General features: G+C 47.0%; 1 protein-coding gene across 1 annotated transcript; it reads right to left on the bottom strand.

Moving 5' to 3' along the window:
- Positions 1-1049: 1049 nt before the first annotated feature.
- LHX2 (LIM homeobox 2) lies at positions 1050-20567 on the bottom strand (the record flags this gene model as incomplete). Its single annotated transcript, XM_083875960.1, has 5 exons — positions 20433-20567; positions 17464-17666; positions 16575-16957; positions 7399-7604; positions 1050-1337 (listed from the first exon to the last, which is right to left on the bottom strand). The coding sequence occupies exons 1-5, from the start codon at positions 20550-20552 to the stop codon at positions 1050-1052; spliced, it is 1200 nt and encodes a 399-aa protein (XP_083732086.1). The 5' UTR covers positions 20553-20567.
- Positions 20568-21600: the final 1033 nt, after the last annotated feature.

Raw genomic sequence — 21600 nt, forward strand, 5'->3', positions numbered from 1 at the left:
TTACAAAAAATGTAAGGCTGTAACTTCATAAAACATAATTTTGCCTCAACTTTGCCCACCAGTGTTTTAAAATAACCTGAAATACTTCTGCCTTTTTCCTAGGGCAAACCTTTCCCAGTGTCCACCTCCGTGATGGACCGGCTGTAGCCACACAGCTGTGGGACCCCATTGGCCTCCTCCAGGACATGGGACAAGCCACACCTTGCACAAAAGCAAGGTTCATACCAAACCTGGCCAAAGTCAGGTTTCCTTCATGCAGCAAAATGAAACATCATTCTCCTATTTGAGTTTTAACGTTATCTGATAACTTCTACCTCCAACTAACATTATTTCTCTACAATGAAGATACCTAGACGGTTGTACTAGCTGGATTTCTCACCCATACATACTTGGGGAACCAGAGGAATGTGTACATCATATTTAGGGCTTTTCCTAGGCAGACACTGTGTTTGAAGTGCATTTTTCTAACCCTTTTAGATGCAGTCAGCCTACCTCGAGTGTGACACTAATGTTAAACGTAACTGCAGCCATTACCAAGTAGTTTCCATAAGTGGTTTTATTACTGGTTAGATTTTACAAATTCTGGTATTCGAACAGACTTCGACCTTAAAATTCTAAAACAACAAAGCAACCAATGAAAGGCTTAGGACTATTCAAAGTAACAAACTCTTAACATTTTTGCCCTGGTCATAAATATACAGAGAGAAAAAGAGAGAAGTGGACATGGAATCCAAAGAATGTAGATAAAACAGTATATAAGGCACATGGCAGTCTTTGAAAATACAGAAGCTTTAGCCAACTTAAATTAATTGCTGTTTCCCTTGCTCAGTCCACAAAACTGTACAGTTACACAAATGTTGTGTTGCAATAGATCTTCCAAGTTATTCTTCAGTCCATACTCCATAATACCAGAACACTACATTTCCTTCTGTTTTTTTAGGAGAGATCCTAATTGTGGTTAGTCAGTTGCTCAAAGCCTCTATTAAAATACACTTGGAATTTCAGCTAAGAATAATTTCTTTTTTAAAGAAATTATTAAGAAAGAGTCATCAGAAAAGGTTTGTAAGAGTTGTCTGTGAAGGACTTCGAGATTCATGAACCTCAAGACTTCCGGGCACTGATGTCAAGACCGACGTCACAGTTGGCATAGTGGGATTAGTCAAGTCTGTTAAAGTAGTGGGAGTGCTGGATGGACTCATGGAGGCATTGGATATTTCTGAGGCAGGACCTGATGGGGTCCCTGCTTGGAGTGTTGAGTCTGAAGTCTTATCCACCCCTGTGTTTTCTTGACGCAAGAGGTTCCGTCTGAATTTGGCTCGAGCATTTTGAAACCAAACCTGAAATAGTTTAATATAACAGGGTAGCATTTAAAGACCTGAAGTGTTTAAAAACGCAAAAGCATATTCACAAATTCATCAATGCTGGGATTGGGAAAAAGGTTTTTACTGGTAACATGTTGGAAAAGTAGTCTTAGCCATGTGAATTGGCCTCTGCCTGCAAAATATTCCTTCTTCCCTCTCTTTCGATCTGTGCAAACAGCCTGGGCCAGGAATGGACTAAGGACAGAGGCTGCCATTCTGTCTGCACAGGGCATGTGAAAGGATGCTTAGAAATTTGGCAGTGTGCAGAATCCCCTACAGCCCTTGATCCCAGCAGCATTGGTCTGGGGAGGCAAACACCATGCACCTGCTGAACACAAAATCAGGAGTTTCCCCCCTTTATCTCACATCCATCTCCTGCCAAAGTGCTGCAGGCCAGCCCAGAGCACCCTGCCTTCCCACGGGCTCTGCTCCTCCAGGAGCTCCCTCACATGCCTGCAGTGCTCCCCTCTTTGGAAAGGACTGTCCCTCTTTCTTGCTCTTCTCTTGTTCTTTCTCAAATGCTTCAGCTTCCTTCACCTGTTTCTGTTTCCTTTATCAAATGTTTTCAGTACTGGAATAACGTTGGGAAAAGGGGCTGAAAAATTATTAAAGATCTACTTTACATCAAAAACTGTGATTTCAGTAGGAATAACATCCACACAGAATTTTTTTCCAAGGTTTCTACTTCTTGCATTCTTTTCTTATCTGAGTAAAGGACAAGGAAAGTGAGTGTGTGGGACTCCTGAGGACACAGCAGCCCGTGCAGATTCTGCTCCTGGCTCCGGAGCTGCCTGGCCCTGCCGCGGGATGGGCTCTGAGCTGCTCCCACTGCAGTCCCAGCTCATGGACCTGCCTCGGCTGCTTCACCTTCCTGCACCCTTCTTCACATCTAGGGATGCTCCAGCTGCAAATTCCCCCAATCGAGCACTCTTCCTTTCCTGGAAAGCTTTCTCCCCCAGCCAAAGGTCTTTAATGTGCACACCGTGTCTCTCACATTCTCTCCAGGGAATGCCACAAGGAAATAATCCTCAGGCACAAATTCAAGGGCCATGCACAAATCACATCCCTACAGGTCCTTCTTTCTGAAAGCTCAGTATTTTAAACCAGTTTATGTTGGCATTTGCTTTATTAAAACACTTAATTTAAAGGCTATTTATCAGTTTCATAAACAAAAGTTCTCTTAAACCAGCACAGGTAAAAATACTGCCATGATTTTGTAAGAGTCCAGTTATAGCAGTGACCCTCCTAAAGAACAGCAATGTGGTCAAAAAGGGGCAAACCCCAAAAGGATGTTTTTGCCTGACACATTCCCCAGCAGTGTCCTCTGGTGGGACTGCTGAAAGCTCCTCTTGTGCAGGGGCTGTGAGTGAAGCCAATCACTTTGTTCTGGTCATTTAAGCCACAAAGGCTCAAGCGCCAACTGCTCAGAAATGGCAAAAACAGCAGTTGGAACTTTTACAGGATTTTTACCTTTCAGGTAGAGATAATTTCTATTTGTTTCACAAAATAATTTAGTGGTTAGGTTTTTTAAAAATACCTTCTGGTAACTGTGTAAAGGATAACAGCTGTGAAATGGAGTTTGGAACTGTCGCTATGTGTGTTCATGTAGCCATGGCATAATTAAAACAGAACAGACAAACCAGCTACCCAGCTGTAGATACACCTACTTCTACATAATTTCACATTTTCATTAAAATACCCATTTTTTTATATTCAGTTGTCCCAAATATGAGAAACATGACAGTGTTCCTAAATGTCCAACTACTCCTTAACCTTACCAGGGCAAGAGGCTCTATGGAGAGCTTCTTTTTTTGAAACATGTAGTATGCAAAGTGAGCAAGATTCCTGGTGTTTATGGATTTCCCTTCATCTTCCACTAATATGAAAACTTGAGCTCAGCTGCCCTTACCAATGACCTCCCGGGGCTGTTCCTTGGGCTCTGGGTCTGTTCCCCAGGCTGTGGGACTGTTCCCCTGGCCCTGGGGCTGTCCCCACCAGTGGCCCTGGCCATTATCCCAGCAGGGATAGTGCAAGGCTGAGGCCAGGGCTGCCCCGACTCTCCCATGGGCAGCTCAGGCCGTGCACCTGGAAAGGCACAGCAGAAATAACCACCCAGACACACAGAACTGAAAGAATCCTTCCAGAAGGACTTATCTCACATCAATTACACAATTCCTTCAGGACTGAGCAATAAACAAAATCATTGGGAAGTATTTAGTGGGTTTCTGTCCAACTGTATCAGTACAAGGCTGAGCTATTTCAAATCAAAGGGGAAAATGCAGACCAAAACACCCAGTGAAAAATAAAAAGCAGCTGCAAGACCCACCACTGCTGCTCCCACACTCCGGTGAGTGGGGCTGGATGCATGGAGCTGGGCACTCAGCAGTTAGGCAGAATAATACTTACTGAGGTGAAAATAATGCACTCCCTCTTCAGTGATCTGTGGAACAAATTCTTTGTCTCCACCAAGTCAAATAGGAATAAAATAACATCTCCATATGATCAGGGAGTGTTGAAAATAAACACACTAAGTGTTGTGAGGGATTTGGATACTGAAGTTAATGGGATCATCACCTTCGATAACTTTATTTTCTGGTTTGTAACACCTCCACTGCTGCATCTGTTACATATTAGCTGTGTGAACAGCTTCTGCCAAAAAAAAAAAAAAATTCTAAATCCAATTTTGCTCATTCACACAGCTACCTGGAGACATTTAGGTTCTCTGAATTTCCCTAACCAGTAAGTGGAGAAACAAAACACAGAGGATGTAACACCACAAAGCAGACTATGTTCACTCATTGCACACACATTGTGATGACCCTACTGCAATTAGTAACTGTACAGTCAAAGAGATGTTTAATGGATGGGGGCTCAGGAAGAGCCTGCAGCCTAAAGCAAACCTTCACCAAAGGGCAGCACCCGTCCCCACGTGGGATGAAAATATTTTAGGCTTGTTGACTACTGGAAACTGGACCAGCAAAGTCCAAATGCATGCAGTGATCTCTGTAGAGTCCTGGTAGTGATTTTACTGGGGACAGATTCAAGAAAAAATAAGTGGTGTACAAGACACACACTGAAAAAATGATGTTTTATGTTCCTAAAGTGCTTAGGCTGTGAATTATCTTATTCCAGACCCCTGGAGAGAGGAGGTACATATCTATAGCTAACATACCACACCTCCTCAGGGCTATCTATCGTCACCTTCCTTTTCTAAAGTCACAGAAAGAAAGATCAGTTCCCCAAAGAGCAGCATTTATGCCAGTTAGGTTAGTTACCTCACAATTAGCTGGGGCTGTTAATTATGAATGATACCTTACAACAAAGGGCTTGTGTTCCCCAGCTGTAGTACAAGAGATACATTAATTAAATTGCAAACGTAAACTTAAATTGGAAGGAAACAAAATAAAAATAGATGTTAGAAGTATAAATAAGTCTGCTATAGTTTCAATGTGTCTGCTTTGGGAGAACAGTGTGCATAAAAAAGTGTTGAAGGAAATGCATTCTGAGGAGCAGAGTGCTACATTTCCAGGCCATCCCACCACTGGACATGTGCAGCTGGTGACAAATTGTATATAAAGCAAAGACATCAGTCAGGGCTTTCAAGACCACTATCACAGAGCGTTTAGAAATTCCTCAAATTCTCTGCTCATCTACCACGTCCCCTCATTACATGTCCTGTGGGGCTGTCTCTACAGCAAGGGCACCACAGCTGCCCCCTAAATCACCAGGAGCTCTGCTCTGTGTTTAGGAAGTGCACCTTTCTCCTGATCTGCTGCCCTGCATTTCCCCTAAAATAAATTCTATTAAAAGTGTCTTGAGAGCCGGGATCCCTCACCAGGCTGAATGGAGAGCTGAACACACAGAAAATCTCCCAGCTCACAGCTCACCTGTTTGGGAGTGTGGCAGAGTTCTGGCTCCTGTAAGTGTACCTTACACCTGTGAGTCTGAACACCTCTGTGGTGTGGGACAGGCAGGGGCTAACCATGCTTCTTTCCATCACTAGTGTCAGTCAATCACTTTGTGTTCAATAAGTGACATAGATGGAATGCCAGCCTTTCTGGCTCCAAAGAATTAACAAGTGACGCTGTCTCAGTAACCAACATCACGATGAGTTTTCTTAGAAAAAAGCAACCTTAAAACTCATATATATGACCTTAATTGCCACTCACAGGTAGAGATAAACCAACTGGGCATAAAGGTTGTAAAACATGCAAAATAAGAGTTAGTGTTCTCACACCCCAAACTAATTTTCAAACAAAACATCCGTGACTAGAGAGTGCTCATAAGAGGTGGGAAAACTCAAGTGATACCAGACAAAGCATCACTCCATTTTCTGGAATTGCCTCCAACAGCATCATCCTCAGGGAACAATCCTCACCACCAACTATTGTCTTCCACCACTGCAGCTAAAAGAGCCTGGACATAAAGGAGTGTTTAACTGTGAAAGTAAAAGAAGTGAAAAACCAAATACCAAAATGATAACAAAACTTTGGTGGAATTGTAAAGTTCTGCAACAAACAAAGAAGAACCACAAAGCACCTTAAAATCGCAAATTGTGACATTTAAGACAGAAAGAAGAAGCAATGAAGAAACTGAAAGAGGAATAGAAGAGTAATGGGGTAGAGTCCAATTTTGGAGACAAGAAAATATGTTCTGAATAGGAAGAAACAGAGACAATGGAACTTGGAAAAAATATGCAAGGAAAGACCCATTCAGTGAAAAGAAGAAGAGAGAGGTGGAAGTCAAAATTGGTGTGGAATGACAAGGGAGAACAGAAAGATGATGGAGAGAAGGACATTTCCCAGACATTGCTGTGCAGTTTCTCTGGTAATTCAGGTGTGAATGGGCAGACCTGGTATTACAAAAGTGTCTAAATTCTGAGGGTAAAATACAAGGGTCAATCTAAGGATGGACCAATACAGTAAATTATTTCAGCCATGTGTCTGGTTTAAGGATAGTTGCTGTGAGACACCACATCAGGTGCTGGGATGTTCACTCTCTGTCAGAGGAATCTGCTCCTCCACAGCAGAAGAACAAGCCCCGTGCAGCTCTGAGAATGTAGCCACAAGAAGTCATTACGTATGGTTCGTCATTTTACTGGGGAGCCTACAAAACCTCTGTTCCCTCTTCTGGTAGGTGTTAGCTCTGTAAGCTCCAGGCTCCCTCCAGTGAATTCAGTTTTCCTCAGTAGCTGTCTCCTGCCCTCCACTTGCCTGGGACTTGTGAGCTGTCCACGATGCTTCCCAGGATGGGACTCGCAGCCCTACCGGTCTCTAGGAAGGTCACAAATCCTTTTTCTACAATTAAGACCCATTTAAAACTTTCAGCAATAAATCCTGGAATACCATGGCTCCTATATGCCCTACTTTATCTCTAGGTATAGGCATTTGGGTAAGTGCTTATTAAAATTGACTTCTTGAGTCAGAACTATAAATTAAAATGCAGCTGAACCAACTAATATTGTTCCCTTTTCTTCCCACAGTAGCTCAAGTGGAGTGTTTCTTGCTCTTCCCATGAGCAAGAAAAAGTACTTTTAAAATGCAGTTTCGTTACTAAACTATGAGTTAAAATTTTTGAAAAATTTCATTTCCGTCCACTTCAGTTATGAACGAAAAGCCCTCCTCCTTGTCCTGATAAAATTCATTCAAATTGCTGATTAATTTCTTACAAAGGTAAACACTGACATGTTTTCTGAACTTCTAAACTAAAAGCTCTCTATTTACAGTGAGCACACTAACTAAAATAAATCACTTTTTTTTTACAGCAGCCTGGAAGCAAAAACATGCACCAGAATTAAAGAACTCCAGGAAAATAAGCAGGACCCCATGCCTTCACAACTCTCATAAAATTCAGAACCCAAGTGATCTGCTTTAGAGAAACTGAAAAGAAATAACTCTTCTCACACTTTCTGGGAATTAACATAGTCTCAGAGAAGGTACGAATTATTAAGAATATCTTGAAAACGAGCAAAATCAGTGGCTTTTTAAATATAAAATTGATATTTTGATTCCTTTTCAAGGCAAAAGGTGCCTCTTACCTGAAGAACTCTTTTGGTGAGGCCAGTTTTCTGAGCTAGCTGTTTCAAGTCCTTGGCATCAGGATTGTGGTTAATAGCGAAGTATGACTTCATTGTCCGCAGCTGGTGGTGTTTGAAGGATGTCCTCATGCGCTTGGTTTTCTGATTGCTGGGGTATTGCTGGTCTCTGTCCAGGTGGTCACCATCGTTCTCATTGCAACTTAAAGCTTAAAACAACAAGAGGAAAAGGCCTGTAAATCTCTTGCTCCACAACCAATATTGTTCACAATTTCCTTGAGTTGCAGCAATTAAAATAACACACCACAGCATGAACTAGCACGAACCCTACCTGCCTTTGCTCCATTTCATGGATTTGTAGAGCAATTTAGTTTGGAAAAGCCCTCTAAGGTCATTGTGTCCTACCGTTAACACAGCGCTGCCAAGGCCACCACTAACCCATGTCCCCAAGTGCCACATCCACATGGCTTTGAAATCCCTCCAAAGATAGGGGCTTCACCTTGCTTTTGGGGAAGTTTCCTAATATCCACCCTGAACCTCCCCTGGCCCAGCCTGAGGCCGTTCCCTCTCCTCCTGTCCCTGTTCTCTGGGAGCAGAGCCCAACACCCCTGGCTGTCCCCTCCTGGCAGGGACTTGTGCAGAGCTCAAGTCCCCCCTGAGCTCAGGTCCCCCCTGAGCCTCCTTTTCTCCAGGCTCGGCCCCTTTCCCAGCTCCCTCAGCCCCTCCTGGTGCTCCAGCCCCTTCCCAGCTCCATTCCCTGCCCTGGCCACGCTCCAGCCCTCGGTGTCTCTCCTGCCATGAGTGGCCCAGAGCTGCCCCCCAGCAGCTGGAGGTGCCCCAGCAGTGCCAGCACCGGGGCGAGCACAGCCCAGGGGCCATTGGCCTCCTGCCCCCCTGGGCACAGCTGGATCATATTTCTGCACCTTCCAGCCATTCCCTTACAATAACCAGCCTGCAAGGACCCTGGCCTCCCCCTCTGTGGCTTTTAAAATGTCAGCTCTGTTTCCTTTTCCCTCTGCTCCACCTCCACAGAACTTTTTCTCCACTTTCTGTGGGAGGACAGTAGCTGTCCTCAACTCCGTAAAGGGTTTTACTGTACTTGGTATCGCCATAAATTGCACCGTAACACACGAAGAAAGCTGCACAATACACCCCACTTAAATCTCAATGGAACAGACTAGTTAAAATCATAATTATTTCCTCCATCAAACTAAACCCTGTAGAGTACAAGGGAGACCATTAAATGAAACACTATAAAAGAAATAAAGTTTGTGGCTACCAGACAGCAAATTATGACTATAATCTGACTAGCTAAAGAAATAAAGCTGTTAATACAACATATTCACTGGCATGCCAAATGAAAAATCTTTTTAATTATTTATACATTTATACTTCCATTTAAAAGAACTGTTTGCAAATACTAGTTTGAATGATCACTTCTGCCATATCCTTTTGAAATCAAGGAATGGCACTGGTTGATACACTTGCAGAAATCAAGCACAAGAAGAAGGTCTGTGAGAAACGAACACTGTAAAAATGATTAATTAGTGTTAAATGTTGAATGCCAAGCAAAATAATCTTGTAGACCAAAAGTAGTTTTTCATTTATTTGTGCATACAGTAAACCTTAGAAACCCTCTTAAAATGGACTGAGCTTAGATCCAACAAAAAATTAGGAATATCACTGAAAATTAGCTCTGACAAACTGTTGTTAATTAGCTTTTTCTGTCCAAATATCTACAAGTCCCTCTTAATTTCCTACAAATTTTATGCTAAAATTAATGAAAAATCTATATATATCTCTGTTCTACACAGCATGTGAAAAATGACTAAAAAATTCTTTTAAAACATGAATTGTTGTTAAGTTTCTTAAACATATTATCAGGCTTGTTTTCAATTGTCCACTATTGCTGTTTAATTACAACTGATTACATCTCATGCACCTCTCTTTATAGTGTTATTGAATTCATCCCGTCCATCAGTGGGTCTCAGCTCTAGTGAAAACACACACATTCTGGCATGTATTAAAAACAGATTTTAAAAATACACATTAAATGCACTGATTCCTAAGTAAAGATGCATACAGGCTCCCTAAGCAGGTCTGCAGCAGCTACAGTAGCTGCTTTACAAACCTCAGCCTTTCAAAACTCGCTGAAAAGCTGTGATACAATACAGAGCAAGGCCTGCAAAAATTCAGCTCTAAGACCAAAAGCACGTTTGCTTAACAGATATGCCCAAAGTGTCCAAGGGCTCAAACTTTTCTGTGTGTTTCTGTACTCCTATAATTTAAAAGGCAGCTAAAAAAAGGTACTGTACACAAAAATGTGAGTGTCTATGTGCGTGTGTGCATGCATGTGCATATATTTGTATAAATCCTTTCCAGATCTTCCGATCTTGTGCCAAATTTTGGCCATAAGAAGCATTTCTGCTTGTTTTCCTGCAGCATGGAAAACTCCAAGCACCTGAATTTAAAAGGTGTAAGATACTTGAAAGCAGAGAGTAACAACGGAGTAGTAATGGAGCTGTTTGGGATGTAGCCAAATCTTTTGGGGTTTAAGATCTGAGACCTAGTGGCCCATCTGAAGTCATCACATGTGCTCCAGTCTCCTTCATAGCCCCAATTCCTGATATAAAGAGCACTGGGATAAATAACACAACAATGCCCATAGAAAATTCAGTTATGGAAATGTAAAGCCAAATCGTGCTTGTGTTTAAGATGTACCCAAAGAATTTTAGATATTAGTAATGGAAAAGACCTTTGTGCGTCATCTTAGAGGCTTCTGAAGCCTCCAAGAAATAACAAGACAGACATAGGAGGAAATGCAGCAAAATATCTGTCTGCAGAACTGAGGTCTGGTTCCTGTTAATATACAACAAAACAAAGCCTAGGGCTGCAAGGAACTGGATTTTAACATGTCCCATAGAGAGTGAGATACATTCAGAATCCAAGGATATAAAACTGATTCTAAACTCTTCCAGAAGGGAATGAGGGTGTCAGCTTTTCGTCAAGCCCTGATAGGAAAAGGAACAACTTAATCTTGGAATTTCTCATCATTTTACCTCATTATCTACTAAGTAAAAATAATATTAAAATGACAGTAAACAAGTACCATTTAAGAATGGCAAAATGTCCTTGTCTACAATGGAAGTCGCAGAACAGATTTTGAAAATGCACGAGGGCGTGTGCCGTTCGCTGTCTGGTGCAAGTGGTTTGGCTACTCCCAGGCATCACCAATATGACATAAATAGTCCTAGCTGGTGCCAATTCCCCTCTTTGTATTTGGTTGTGGTGCCTGGCACCATCCTCAACAGGCCATTTTATTCAGTCTAATATTATCTGCATCTCTCACAGAATCTGCAACGTCCATGGGTGTTGCAGGCACAGATACACAGAATGGGCCAAGGGTGTAAGTGGAGATTTTAAGAGCTGACGAGTTTCTGCAAAAGGCATCAGGGTGTAAAACTAACACTGTACATGCTCCTCACGCAACCCTCTGTTTTTCAGGCACTGTCTTCCCTGTTCTTTTGTGGTGTCCTGTGTATCTCCCAAAGGAATTGCTGAACTATCCATATGTAACATTTCCATTCCATTGCAGCATCTCAGGCTCCTGCTGGGATTTCAGAAATACAATTGGTAGAATTCCAGTCGAATAGAGGAGCCTTAAGTTAATGAGTGTTTCACTTCTATTTTTTGATAAAACAAATTCTGAGGCAGTGCCAAGTCTCATTTTGACCTTAGAACATTTCTAAGGCCCTGTGCCTTTCCCCAGACCTCACACCCAAGGCATTGCCCTCCCAGCCTCCGCTGGTGCAGCAGTGGCAGCACATCCACCCTCAGCCCCATATGGGCCACCTGGTCACAGGATGGTGATGTCCATGGGCAGCATCACTACATCCTTACAGAGTAGGAGGAAAACATTTTGGTTTGATACTGGTAGCCAAAATACCCTTTGCAGATTAATGCGTAACACCTCCCTAAACCCAACAACAGGAGCATAAAGCAGGCTGTGCTGGGGCTTTTGTAACAAAATCTGTTAGAGGAGGAGAACTTGGAACATTGCTTCACCCTCAGATCACCAGAGCCCCCCATGGCTTGGGATTCTGGGCAAAGTGTGTGCTTAGTAGTTAGTAGGTTGCTAAGGATATGGCACATAAAGATGAGAAAGAAATTTCCTTTGGGGGAAATTTTGTTCTTAGTAGCTTTTGCCTGACATGTTAGATTATGCCAAAAGAAAGAAAACTAATCCTGATTCTGAAAGAGTGATGAAACAGGAGACACGTTGTGTGTGCATTATCTCTCAATACTGGAACATACACCCCTTTCCTCCTGTAATCGGAGTCAAGGGGGTGTTTTAACCTCCTGCTGCCTGGAGAGGGAACTTGTGATTAACTAGACCAGGCGGGGGTGCAGCCACATTTGCTGTTTGGTCGGACGTGTAGAGGACTTCACGGTACCCATATCCCCAAAGGGTACAGAAGTGAGACAGAGCCCTCTGAGTGGTTCTTGGGACAGGAACAGACATAGTCTTCTCTTTGGAGGAAGGAGAAGACACTCAGAGAAGGCAAATTCCTGAACTTCTCACCATAAGAATGAAAAGCGGCGAAGCTGCGGTGCTGGGAGCAGGCAGGGTACCCCTGGCTGCTTCTGGGGTGCCTGGCAGCACTAAAGGGAGCGTGTCCCTGCCAGGCCATGGAGCAACAGACACGACAGCGCTGCCTCAGCCTTGACATTTCAAGAATTGTTTCTGAGGAGATAAAGCCAGTCAGCCTTAAGGAGCCCAGGCCAAGCATCACAAGGCCAGGACGGACAAGAGCAGCATTAGAAGGCCTCTTCCTCCGGCCTCGGACAAAGGAGCTGCGCGTCCCGGTGCCCCCCGAGGGTGCCTGAGGGCCGGGCCCCCGGGCCGGGGCTGCGGGCCGGGAGAACAAAGGGGCCGGCGAGGGGCGGCCGGGCCCGGGCCCTGCGGGAGGAACCGCCGCCAGGGTTTTTCCCCTCAATTAAGCCAATTGAATGGCGCTGAATGGCCGGTGCGAGTGCGCGGTCAGTCCCTGAGCGCCGCGATTAACCCGGGCAGCCCCGGCCGGGCCGGGGGAAGGGGCTGGCGGCGGGCCCCGCTCCCCGGGCCTGCCCGAGGGACCCGCGGCCGCGGGGGGAGCTCCCGGGGCTCCGCTCGTCCTTCGGGCCAGGAGCGATGCCCGTGCCCTGCCCCGGCCCCGACCCCAGCCCCGGCCCCAGAGCCTGCCCCAGCCCCGGCCCGACCCCAGCCCCAGCCCCCCGGGGAGGGGCCAGATGTGCCGGGGACCCGAAAGGTGACCACGGCCCGGGAGGAGGGAGAGAAGGGGGGTGGGGGGGAAGGGATAAACCCTATTTTTTTTCCTAGGAAATCTCTGCAAGGCATCCCATTTTAAGCTGCGATTCCCGTCTGCTCGCTCTGTCACGGTAGTCACAGGGAAGATCCTTGTGAGCTTTTAGTCCCAAAGACGAACGAGAAGGAAAGAGAGATTCGCTCTTCAAAACTTTCCAGACTTTTCGCATTTTTGTCAGGAAAAAAAAAAAAAAAAAAAAAAAAAACCAACACCCAAACCACTTTTGACAGAGCCACTTGAGAGGATGAGCTCCAGGCGTCCCCGGCGCTGTCCCCAGCCCTGTCTGGAGCCTCCCCTCCCCTGCCCCGGCAAAAGCCGCCCCAGCCCCATTCCCGACCGGCCGGGGATGTGTGTCCAGCCTGGATGTTCCTTCAGCCTCTCAGCGAAGCACGAGGCATCTTCCTGCTCGCAAAGGAATGAAGTGTTTCTTAATATCTTGGCCGTTTGCACAGATTATGGGTATTTTATCAGCTCGTCGTGCCCCCAAGTTTGTGCAATGCATCTGTCATTTTTCAGGATATTTTAGTATCTTAAAGCCGGACTAGATACAAATGAATAAAACATTGCTGACTGTGGGAGGTTTGGGGTCTAATTCACAAAGGGAGTATTCAGAATTCTTTACAGGTGCTCCTGTGTTCAGCAAGCTTTCAGCCATTGATTTACTGACCTAAAAAACCCATCAAACTCCATTCCAACAAGTGAAGGAGGAAATTATGATCACAGGAACACACTTAAAAAAAAAAAAAAAAAAAAAAAAAGAAAAAGAAAAAAAAGAAGTGAGAAAAGAAAGAAAAAGAAATCTTTTTGAAGTTTCAGCATCCTTCTAAGCTATTTTCCACTTGTCAGGCTCTATCCACATCTAAACCCATCATCCCCCTGCAAACGGAGTCTCGTTTAAGTAGGAAAGAAAAAAAAAAAGTCAGTCTAATTCGTGTTGCAGATGAATATTTGTTACAATTTACAAAATTATTTCAGTCTCGACTCTGCCAAGTATATGGGTCCCTCTTTTCCCACCACCTCTGGGTGTAGATTTATTTACACAAAATATTCTACACAAATTACCAGGACAGATCCCCTCAGAGCACAACATTGTGTATTTCTAGTGCATTTCCGAGAAGGAAATGACAAGTTCCACTAAAAATAAAAAGAGAAACTATCACATTTTAAAACGGTTTCTCTTTTAAAGCCACAAAATCGAAGGCTTTGCAATAATTCACTCCTTTCTGGAATTTTACATCAACGAGCAACCCAGTCTGATTTCCAAGATCAATGGCACTTATTACCGCATAAATTAGTCGATTACAGGTCTAGTAAATAGTTAAGCAGATAAATAGCTTAAGCAAAGAAGCCAAAGGTTACTCAAAGAAGATCTCTAAAGTTTCACTTGCAGGCTCTAAACAACGATTAAAAGGCAAAGAAGTCGGACGGCAATTATTTTGTAAACGAATTTTTCAAAATGCAGTTAAAGACGGTTTATTTGGGAAGTCAGGGAGCAGTGAGACTTTCTCAGGCTGTGCTCCCATCCAGGACAGATGCCGCTGATTCGGTTTACAGGTCCTTTGAATCTGAACATCTGCGGACGGACAATTAAAAGCTAATCCCTCCGAAAAGGAGACTTTTTTAACGGGAAAGATGCATTTTTGATGCATGTTTTAAAGCTGAACCGTTACTCGCGAGAACACTACATCCACCTTTCATCAACCTTCACCACTGGGACTTACAACTGCTTTTTGCACTACTTCCAAATTATTCAGCAATTAGTTCAATCGATAATAGCCGGCAATTTTGTTCCCGAGGTGCGTTTGCCGGTTCGAGATGCGCTTTTTCTCCCTGCCATTTTCAGTGCGAACCACCCCATCTCGTCACTATTGTTACTCGTTCCCGGGCTGCCTCCCCCGGCCCCAAGCCCGAGCCCCCCCTGCACTTCTGGGTGTCCCCCCGGCCTTTCTCCCCCCGTTCCTCCTCCTCCTCCTCCTCCTCCTGCTCTCGGGGCATCCAGAGATGCGGCTGGAAAACAAACCGCAGCAAACTTGGCCTTTACCGAACGCCCTCTCCGGGAAAGAAAAACATGTTAAAGGCAAATCTGCGCCCTACGGGACACGTCCGAAGCAGGTAGGTTAAAAGAGAAAACAGGCTGGGACGAGCGGAGAAGCACAGAGGGCACCGACGCACAGAAGGACGCGGGGAAACGAGTTCAGTGCCCAGGGTCTGGCTCGGGAAACGCCGGGCTGGGGGGAAGCCCACCTCCGCCTCCTCGAATAAAACCAACATCTAAGAATTTTGTTTTGTCCAAGCATTTTTTTCCCCATTGCATACAAGCAGCAGCGCAGGGAGCCCCCGGGGTGGCAGCCGTCCTGGTGTCAGCTACACGGAGAAGTGGAGCGAGGGGAAGAGGGGAGCAGGGATTGGGGCGGGGGGGGCAAGAGATTGCTCGAATTCCTTTGCCTGTAAAATCACAGCGCTGTGGCTGTGGGGAGGTTAAACGAGGAAACACATCGGAAAGTTTGCTGCTGGATACAGAGAGCTACTGCCAGGTTCGCTCCCGCTCCTCCGGCTGCTGGGCTCGGCTCGGGGGCAGGGCTGTGCCGCGGGGCAGCGATGGGGATGCTGCCACTTTCCCGACTCTTCTCCCAGTCAAGTCTCATGAACAAAACTCCAGCGGAACTTGTCCCCGTGTGAGCAGGCAGTGTGAGTGGAGCAGGCAGTGTGAGTGTGAGCAGGCAGTGTGAGTGTGAGCAGGAAGTGTGAGTGTGAGCAGGCTGTGTGAGCAGGCAGTGAGTGTGAGCAGGCAGTGTGAGCAGGCAGTGTGAGTGGAGCAGGCAGTGTGAGTGGAGCAGGCAGTGTGGGTGTGAGCAGGCAATGTGAGCAGGCAGTGTGGGTGTGAGCAGGCAGTGAGTGTGAGCAGGCAGTGTGAGTGGAGCAGGCAGTGTGAGTGGAGCAGGCAGTGTGAGCAGGCAGTGTGAGTGGAGCAGGCAGTGTGAGCAGGCAGTGTGAGCAGGCAGTGAGTGTGAGCAGGCAGTGTGATGGAGCAGGCAGTGTGAGCAGGCAGTGTGAGCAGGCAGTGTGAGTGTGAGCAGGCAGTGTGAGTGGAGCAGGCAGTGTGAGCAGGCAGTGTGAGTGGAGCAGGCAGTGTGAGCAGGCAGTGTGAGCAGGCAGTGAGTGTGAGCAGGCAGTGTGAGTGTGAGCAGGCAGTGTGAGTGGAGCAGGCAGTGTGAGCAGGCAGTGTGAGTGTGAGCAGGCAGTGTGATGGAGCAGGCAGTGTGAGCAGGCAGTGTGAGTGTGAGCAGGCAGTGTGAGTGGAGCAGGCAGTGTGAGTGGAGCAGGCTCTGTGCTGCCTGCAGACACCTGCTGCCCGCGGCCCCTGCCCGGGCACACTCGGCCCTGCACACCCTTGGGAAAAGGCCACTTCCTCTCTCTCTTTCCTTCCAAAACTTTGGGGTGCAAGAGCTCAGGACAGGGCTGAACAATTCACTCGTCAGCAGCTTTAGAGTGTAGCCACTAAAGAAAATTCACGGGTCTCTGAAGTGCTAACTTACAATCTCTGGTTTCCAGATTTTATTTCAGGCTGTACTCCCCCTTCTCACCCCCCCTTAACCAGATGACCTTGCTTCAAAACATTTTATTTCCAGCTGAAGTGAAAAATGCTAACATATTAGCTTCTGTAATTGCAGTTTGACAGCACTTGATCTCAATAATTATGCTGCAGCTAAACTATTATTAGCAGTTTAAGCTAAAATAAACGGAAATCCCCCTTTGGAAGTGAACAGAAACAAACCATTTGAACTGTTCCGGGGGAAGGTGAGGGTCTCTTACCTGCATTGTAAGCTGCCAGATCTGCTCCAGGCCCCGGGCTTTTTCTTTTCCTGGGTCTCCCCTTCTGGACAGTCCCCACGCCATTGTAATAAGGCAGTCCCAAAGTGTTGGTAGAGCCCGCTCCCAAAGCCGGGCCCTTCCCAGCGGCTACATCCGAGTGATTGAAATGCACCTGGTACTCCCCCTGGATGAGAGTCTCGAAATGGAGGCGGCAGTACACCAGATTGTCCTTCATGCCAAAGTGATCGCCAGTGGTCAGCATCTTGTTGCAAGTGGTGCAAGTGAAGCAATTTAAGTGATATACCAAATCCCTGGCCCTCATGACCATCTCGGAGGCAGAAATCCCCAGGTGACACCTCGCACATCGCTGCACCGAAAACCTCCTGCAGAACAGAAAGGCCAGAGGAGACAGTGAGAGGCGCATTCCCCCCCACCCCGTCCTCCGTGGGTTCTGCCCTGCAAAGGGCTGCGAGCCCCGGGCAGCGGCACAAAGCCGGGACGTTTGCGGAGCCCAGGCGGGCGGGGAGGCTCCGTCCCGCTGCCCAGCTCGCAGCACAGCAGCTCCCGCCCGGCCGGAGCCCACCGGGAAAAGGCACTGACCCCCGGGCCACGGACGGGCCCGCAGCCCCGGGCCGCAGGAGGCACCGCGGGCGGGCGAGGAGCGGCCCAGCACAGGAGGCCGGGCAGGGCACGCCCGGGGAAGGCCCCAGCGGCCAAAGCAGGCTGGGGGAAGCTGTGCCCGGGCCGTGCCCCCCTCCCCGCAACGCGGGACTCATCCACAGCACGAGTGTCCCTTCCCAGGGGAGGTTTCAGGAGCTCAGAGCCTGCCCCAGGTGTGCCCACGGATCCCCTCGGCAGTCTCGGGCGGTGTCCCCGGCCCCGGCTGTACCTGTAATAGTCCTCCTTGCAGTAGATGCTGCCGTCCTTGCTGAAGCAGGTGAGCTCGGACTCCAGGTTGAGTTTACATTCGCAGCACTTCAGGCAGCGCATGTGCCACTGTTTGTCCACAGCCAGGAGGTAATAACGGTCGGAGATTTTACCCCCGCAGCCGGCGCACAGGGCAGCCCTGTCACTGCTGATGGAAGGCATGGTCTGCTGGGGGAAAACAATTACAGACCGTTAGCGAGAGGGAGAAACTCTTGAGCGCGGCCGGGCCGCCCCCTCCCCCTGCTCGGCCGCTCTCCCGGCACAGGAGCGGGGGCTCCGAGCGGCCCCGCGCCCGCTCCCCGGGGTCCCGCCGCATCCCACCCCACCTTCCCGGGAGGAGGCGGGGAAGCGGGCCAGACAAACAGAAAACCACCCTGGATTTTAGGGGAGGCGTCCAGACCAGACCCAGAACTTTTTTTTTTTTTTTTTTTCTTTCTTTTTTTTTTTTTTTTTTTCCTGGTGGATTTTCCAGTCTCAAAGCAAGAAAAGATGCTGTTCGATAAACAGGCGCGATAATAACAGAGTAGAGCAAATCGCAGATAGTTAATTTTAAAATTTATTATTATGGATATGCGGAGAGTGTCTGCATAGTTAATGCTCTGTGAGTGCGGGTATGTGGAGCGTGTCTGTGTGTGTATTTTCCTAGCTATAAAATTCCGAATGAATTACGATCAAACCCCAGTAGTCACAGTGCTGCAGACACAGCTCTCTGCAAGCTGGTTCCAAACAACACGGATCGCGATCTGCTGTGACCCAAAGCGCTAAAGGGATCAGTAAATAAAGCTGCGGAGGAGATGAGCTCTACTAAATCCGAGAATGTTTTATCAGGAAAACGAAATAGTGGGAAACGTGTAGGAATGAGAGCGGGTAAAAACCAACAGAGCACATTAGATTATGCTGGGATAAACTTGGAAGCAATAAAACTAAATATAAGCCCTATATAATTTAATAGTTTAGTGTCAAATCGCAATCCAATCGAAACCCTCAAAAAAAACCTAATTCATACATATCCTGTCAACTTCTACCGAACAAGAAAGAGGGAGAAATATCGGAAGCGTTTAAGCGTCCTTATTTATTTCAGTAGACACCTTAAAACAGCGTTCGGGAGAGGAGGCTCGGTGGATGGAGCAGCGTCTGGGGCAGAGCTCGCAATGTGCTGCTTTCCACTTCGGTCCCAACTTCCTCTTACCCGCTTTGCACAAAAGCCCACGGCAGATCTGTTCTTGTGCACGAGAAGAACCCGAAACATTTCCTTACAGCTGTGCCCAACACGCAGTTTGTTTTGGTTCGGGGCGGGGGAGAAGTTGTTTGTTTGCTTTTACCTCCTCTAGAGCCTTAAATCCTCGCGCAGAGCAAAAGCAAAGACAGCTAATCGGAGGAAATCGAAAGGAACCGAGGCTGATTTTCCAGCACATGCCAAACCCATTCCTTTCATCCTGTGCTTGCGGGGATCACAAAATCCCATCTCTGTGAGCGCTCCCGTTTGCTCACATCATTCCCACCAGGAGAACTCCACACAAATAAAACCCTGGCACTCCACTAGTGTTAGTCACAGGAACCCACCGGTAGCTTGTTTCTTTAAGGCTTTAACTGAGCTCCGAGTAAGGATCGTTTTATAACCAAAGTAGTTTCTTGTAAATCCACTTTAAATGAAATAAAGATTTTTTTTTTTCCTACTTTGCTTTTCCAGTAACAAAAATATTCTGAGATCTAGAAATGGTATTCAAGGATCCAGTATTCCAACCCACTATGTGCTATATACACACACACGGGTGTATCCATATAGTTTATATATAGTTATATAAAACTATCATGCCGCAGTATTTATTCCAGCAAAGATCATTGGATGTTGTTTAACTATACGGAGGAATATTAACTTTTTTAAAGAAAACCAAAACCGTTTAGATGAGACATCGCATCCCACCCTTTTAGTACAAAGGCCGTTTTCCAGCCGGTGTTTCAAGATTAAACAGTCTCACTGTCATCTTTAAGCAAATTTCACATAACATTACAAGAAAGAACACATACTGATGAAGTTTGAAAACCTGAGAACGGATCCTCCTTGCAGATACCTATATCAGTTTACAAGACAGCATTTAACCAGCATACTAGATAATTTCACTTCAGAATTGTAATTTCTTAACACAAAAAAAAAAGTATACATAAATTGTTCAATCACTTAAGACACTTCGTAAATTTCTTCCACTTTGCCAGCCTAACGCTAGTTAGATGGACGCATCCTTTTATTATCTAAATTTATTAATATACAAGGACTATGCATCAACAGACAAGATAAAACGTGGTAAAGTTATAAAAATTCGCATCCATCCGTCTCCCTGAGACATCTCTTCTAGTTCTGTTTGCCTTGTTTACAAACCCACATATGAAAATTATTTTTAAACCCCCATAACTTAAAGACACTCATGTTTGGTTTTTTTTCTTCTTAAATAAAAGCTATAAAGACTATCTCCATGAAGGCATCCTACCTGAAAAATAACACAGAATTGGATTCTTTGGCGGTTGTGTTTCCATTCTGCAGACAAAAAATTCGCTGTGCCAAAATGTTATTGGTATAAAACTACACTTTGCCTCTTCCTAAAAACTTTGGAAGGCCAGACAGGCTGGGGGAAGGGAAGGAGTTCTTGGACGCTACCAAAAGGCTGCTCTATCTGTTTTCTAGCAAGAGCGGTACCGTTCATTTCACCCAAGCCTTACTATTACTATGCATATTATTAATAATTAACAGTTTCATGCCTTTCCCCACGGTTTCGTTTAATTTTTTGGGGGGGTGCCTTTATGCTTAATTTTCTTCTGATTTAGTATTTTGCATCCGTTTCCCCCCGATCTGTTATTTTAGGGGGAAAGCTGTATCTGTGAGAGGTTTGGTATGTTTAGGGGGGTGCATGACTCTCCCATTCCTCCGGCTCCTACCGTTTCCGTCTCTCCCCTGTCTATAGCCGAGCTGATGGCCGGTGCTTCGCTTTTGCTTCTCCGATCCATCTCGTCGATGACCCCGTGCATCTCCGAGCCGGAAAGACTGTGGAAAAGCATCGCTGAGGACGCAGAGGAGGAGGGCCCGAGTTGCTGTTGCTGCTGACAGTTGTCGGGGTCCCTGCAGGAGCCCAGAACTTGCATTAAGCGGAGCCCTCCCCCATGCATCTAGCACGGCCGCCCCGTCTCTCCTCGGGCACCGGGATTTTCCCCCGGCAGACTCTCCGGAGCGCGGCGCAGGCTGATCCGAGCTTTCAAGGGATGGGGTGCAGAAAAGGCGGGTGAAGGGGATCAGGGAGAGGGGATAACTGGTGGTGTAGGCTTCGGGGCTTGGATCTAGTCTGTTGAGCGGCCCCGGCACATCTCTCTAGGAGGCTTCTTCAGTGCAGGGCTCATTGCCCCAGGTGCAGTCCCAGGCTTTATGCTCTGGCCCAGCTGGCAGAAGGCTGGGCACGCTTACGGTTGGGAGGGATTAATAAATAGTAGAAATATTAAAAAAATAATAAACCATCTTCGGTGAGAAATAAATAAGAATTAGGAAAAAAAAAATTACAACAAGCCCCTTACATCGTACTGTGCGAAATTTAGAGGAGGAAGGCAAGGGAGAGGGAGGTTGCAGCAGGCGGAGAGCAGGCTGGTGCTGCAGGGAGCCTGGGGCGGGTGCCCACCGCACGCACTCACAGTCCAGAGGGCTGGCAGCGCCGGCAGCTCAGGGGCAAAGTTTGCTCCTTCCCCCGCTCCTCCCCCAGCCCGCTGGAGCTCATTGGGAAAAGAAAAAGCCAAGGGGAAGGAGGAAGAGTTGGACGGGCACCAGATGGGACGGGCACTAGCGGCCTCCCTGTGTCCTTAAAGCGGCGCGGCCCGCGGGGCCGGGGCGGGAGCGCAGCCGGAGCCGGAGCGGCCGCGGAGCTGCGAGAGGCGCGTCTGCAGCGCGGGCACCGCGCGGGGCTCCGCGCCTTTTCTACAGCCCCTCTGACATCATGTCCTGCCCCGCCGCCATTGGCTGCGCCGCGCCCGGGCCGCCGGCATGTGCTCGGGGCCGGGCGGTGTCCCCGCGCTGTCCCCGCGCTGGCCCCGCTGTCCCCGCCGCCCGCACCTCGGCGTTTGT

The sequence above is a fragment of the Zosterops lateralis genome, assembly GCF_965231275.1.
Source record: "Zosterops lateralis genome assembly, chromosome: 20".
In the NCBI taxonomy this organism is placed as follows: domain Eukaryota; kingdom Metazoa; phylum Chordata; class Aves; order Passeriformes; family Zosteropidae; genus Zosterops; species Zosterops lateralis.